The sequence below is a fragment of the Austrofundulus limnaeus genome, unplaced genomic scaffold (genome assembly GCF_001266775.1).
Source record: "Austrofundulus limnaeus strain Quisiro unplaced genomic scaffold, Austrofundulus_limnaeus-1.0 Scaffold522, whole genome shotgun sequence".
In the NCBI taxonomy this organism is placed as follows: Eukaryota; Metazoa; Chordata; class Actinopteri; order Cyprinodontiformes; family Rivulidae; genus Austrofundulus; species Austrofundulus limnaeus.
This window is the reverse complement of record NW_013952924.1, coordinates 186,726-190,265: the sequence shown is the minus strand read 5'-3', so window position 1 is coordinate 190,265 and position 3,540 is coordinate 186,726. Positions and strand designations below refer to the sequence as shown.

The 3,540-nt window shown below is 43.2% G+C and overlaps 1 protein-coding gene across 1 annotated transcript; it reads right to left on the bottom strand.

Moving 5' to 3' along the window:
* Nucleotides 1-374: 374 nt before the first annotated feature.
* On the bottom strand, nucleotides 375-2,607 carry b4gat1 (beta-1,4-glucuronyltransferase 1). The gene is made up of 2 exons (XM_014026047.1): nucleotides 1,225-2,607; nucleotides 375-1,048 (listed from the first exon to the last, which is right to left on the bottom strand). The coding sequence occupies exons 1-2, from the start codon at nucleotides 2,320-2,322 to the stop codon at nucleotides 857-859; spliced, it is 1,290 nt and encodes a 429-aa protein (XP_013881501.1). The 5' UTR covers nucleotides 2,323-2,607; the 3' UTR covers nucleotides 375-856.
* Between the last annotated feature and the right edge of the window lie 933 nt (nucleotides 2,608-3,540).

Here is a 3,540-nt window from a genome sequence, read left to right as displayed (position 1 = left end):
GGTTCTTCTCTAATGAAACGTTTCGTCTCTCCTCCAAGAGACTTCTTCAGTCTGAGAGTTTCAGGCATTTCTCTTGGAGGAGAGACGAAACGTTTCATTAGAGAAGAACCCGTCCAGAAGACCTACACAATTTTTTTTCTTTTTGATTTTTTTTTACCTGGATTACTGAGATGCATCAGGACATAAACACATATTATTTTTTTAAGTTTGTCAGGAAAACAAATAAATTATCATATATTTTTTTGAAATTCCTGACAAAAATATGACTTGGGTGATTATTTTAGGTTTGTGTCCTTATGTTCTCATCATGTTGCGTTTGACAACACATTTACAGGTAAATGTAGAAACATATCTCAGAAACATTGACGCCTTCATAAGATAACAGCTTAAGTAATTTTTTTTCCCGATGTTTGACGGGAATCTCAAAAAATGTCACCAGGTCTTGGTAAAAGTTTTTTGTGTTCCCATAAAAATGTAGCGTGGACAGGCACCTTCCTTATCCATGGTGTCGATAAGGAAGAAGGCACCCCTCAGTCAGSTGACTTGAAGTATAAAAGATTTCTTTTCTTTAACGTTATCAGACTTACTCAAATTCCCTCTGTCGTGTCTGTTTTTTCCAGACAAATTCATGATAATAAATTAGAAAGCATAGCTTAAATGCTTAAACTCTGATCAAACACGATCCAGTTAGTGTTTGTTCKTTTGAAAAATATTTTTTAAAAAGTTGGAACAAAACGTTTCCACTTCGCAGTTCACACCAGTTTCTAAACAAGTTTTTTTTGTGCGTCTAATAATCAGAAAACTTAAGCCGTGCTGRCTTTGAAAGTCGAGTAGAAAAACTTTGTCTCCTCTTTGTTCAGCATCGTCGAGTAGAGGATGGGTACTTGGTCTTTAGGCCCTCTTTGAAGCTGCGAAACAGAAGTCGGTTCTGTTTGTTCTCCTCCTCTTTCTTGGCGTGGAACTCTCCTTGGAGCTTGAAGCCCAGGTGCACGACGAAACCAGAGCTCAGGACGGAGAACCTGTATCCAGCCACATGGAGCTCACAGGCCTGGAGGGAGATGGAACAGGTTACACCCGCACAAACACGAGAACATTCAAAGCAAGCCCAACTTAGGAATTGAACCCAGGACCTTTTAAGTGTGACGTAACAGTGCTAACCACTAAACCACCATGGTGCGCAGTTATAAGAAAGAACTTGGCACCTCACACTTGAACGTTACCAACCTGGCTAATCCGATTGAAGCCGTACTGCTTGAAGTTCTCGTCGTAGAGGGGTACAGTGCGAGGGCCGATGTAGAATGGCTCCCAGGGGTCAACCCAGTTGAGGGTGTAGGCAACCTCCAGAGTGCCCGTCTCCCTAACGTGACTGTTGACCCACTGCGAGTAGTTGGTGGGGGCTTGACACCGGGGACACAGCTCTTCGTAGAACGGGCGGACCTCCCCGACCTGGTAAAGCTGCACCAGCTGGGCCTTGGTGGCGGGGACCTTCCTGGCGTGGCGGATCTCGAAAGCTGGCAAGATGAACACCTCGTCGCTGGCTGGCTCACGCCCGGCGATCAGGGCGAGGAACTGCTGGGGCAGGTCGGCACTCGGCATCATGTCGATGTCGAGGACCAGGACGTAGGAGGACTCCGTGCCGCTGCGGGCGACGTTGCGGAGAAGGTTGTTCGGGTAGGAGATGTTCCCATTGATGGCGTAGTTTTTGTACTTGTCTCGGTGGGTTTCCAGTCTGGCGAACACGGAGGCGCAGTCCTCGAGTCCTGCAAAGTGCTCACGGTCCTGCTCGGGGAAACTGGCCGTCTCTCCTGACAGGCAGACCAAATGAAAGTCGGCCAGGGCTTGGATCTGAGGGCAGAAGAAGCTGAGTGCATAAACCAGAGCTGTRGCGAATTTAACATCTTCCCCATGTGCAAATATAGCCACGGACAGAGGGTTCTGCCACCTTTCCAGTAGATGCTCCAGGTGATGCAGGTTGTTGATAGTAGTATGCGTGGCTAAAGTCAGTCCACTAGMGTCTGGACCTGCTCTCTGATTTGTGGTGAAATCACTTTTGATCAGGTTTTTGTACACCCGGTACTGGCCGCTGCTGTCGAAGATCCCTCCGGTGGACAGGGAGTACCTCAGCCGCTCTTTGCGTGTGTTTTTCTCGGACTGGACATTTTTCTTGGCCGCAGAGCYTCCAAAGAGCTCCGAGTAGCGGTACCGCTGCTGCTTACCGTGAAACTTGGACAGGAAGGACAGGTAGATGAGCTGCAGCAGCGCCACTATCAGCAGGGCACTCAGCACCACTTTGAAGACGGAACATTTCTTAGACAGATGCATTCCAGAGAAACTAACAGAGACTGTGCGATCAGATGTAAAACCCGCCGGTGGAKACCTCTTTTCTGTCTGTTTGTGTCCAGGCTAACGGCGACTGCATCGCAGCTACAATGCTAACACTACAGCCCACAAAGCCGGACGCATTCTCATCCTTGTCGGCAWGTTTTGCTAAAGTAGTTCTAAATCAGATTCTCGTACGGTTCGAGACACCAAAAATAGGAAGCAAAAGTGATGAAAGTCTGTACGATCGCCATGAAATCACAAGTCGTCTGTCTGCTGCTGCGACAGCTGCGCATGTTGACGCAACAACCGTAATGTCAGGAAGAGAGGCGCAGCTGAATTTAACCCTCTAACACTGGTGGCTTTAGCGTTGCTGTCAACACATTTCACCATGAATCAAAAACAAAAAAGTAATTAAAATAGTTTTTTTTTTCAGTTGGCAATAAAAAAAAACAATCAGAATTCAGCCCAGCTAGACTGTAGATAAATCCACAAACTGGGCGGATTCCAGAGTCCTGGGTTTGATCCCACCAGTCCTTCTGTCTTAATTAAATTGTTTCCCACAATTAAACATTTCAAGTGTTATTTAAAGTAACGCGTGTTATCCTAAAAACATTTTTTTAAATGCAATGTTTCGTGCAAATTGTGTAACATTTTAAATTGAAAATACAGCATTATTTATTTGGCAACAAACGTCTTCCTTTTTAAAACTTCATAGTATTAAAAGCTTATTTAATTTAGTTTTCTGTTTTTGTCATATTAATAGTTATTAATTACATTAAACTGTAAACCTTATAGTAGCAATACTGAAGGAAAATTAATTTTATTTAAAACTGATTTTAATGGACTTTTTTTTTTAAAGAGATCAGGGCTACTTTTTCTTATCTAATTGTGTAAATACCTATGGACCAAAATATCCTGAGACTAATAAAGGTGCCTACTTTGGTCTAGCTGAAGGCATTTGTATGGCTTTATTCTTTGTAATTAAATGTTGTAGTCTTAATTGTCTCCTGGTCAATGTCTTGTCTCTCTGTAAAAACACATTTCTTAAAATACAATACACTTCAATATAATTAATCATACCCACTGCTCATTTTAAAACTTTCTCATCAAAACAGTTCAAAGTGTAGTACTATAAAAAGTACGTATAAATTACTTTTAGAACATATATATATATATGTGTGTGTGTGTGTGTGTGTGTGTGTGTGTGTGTGTGTGTGT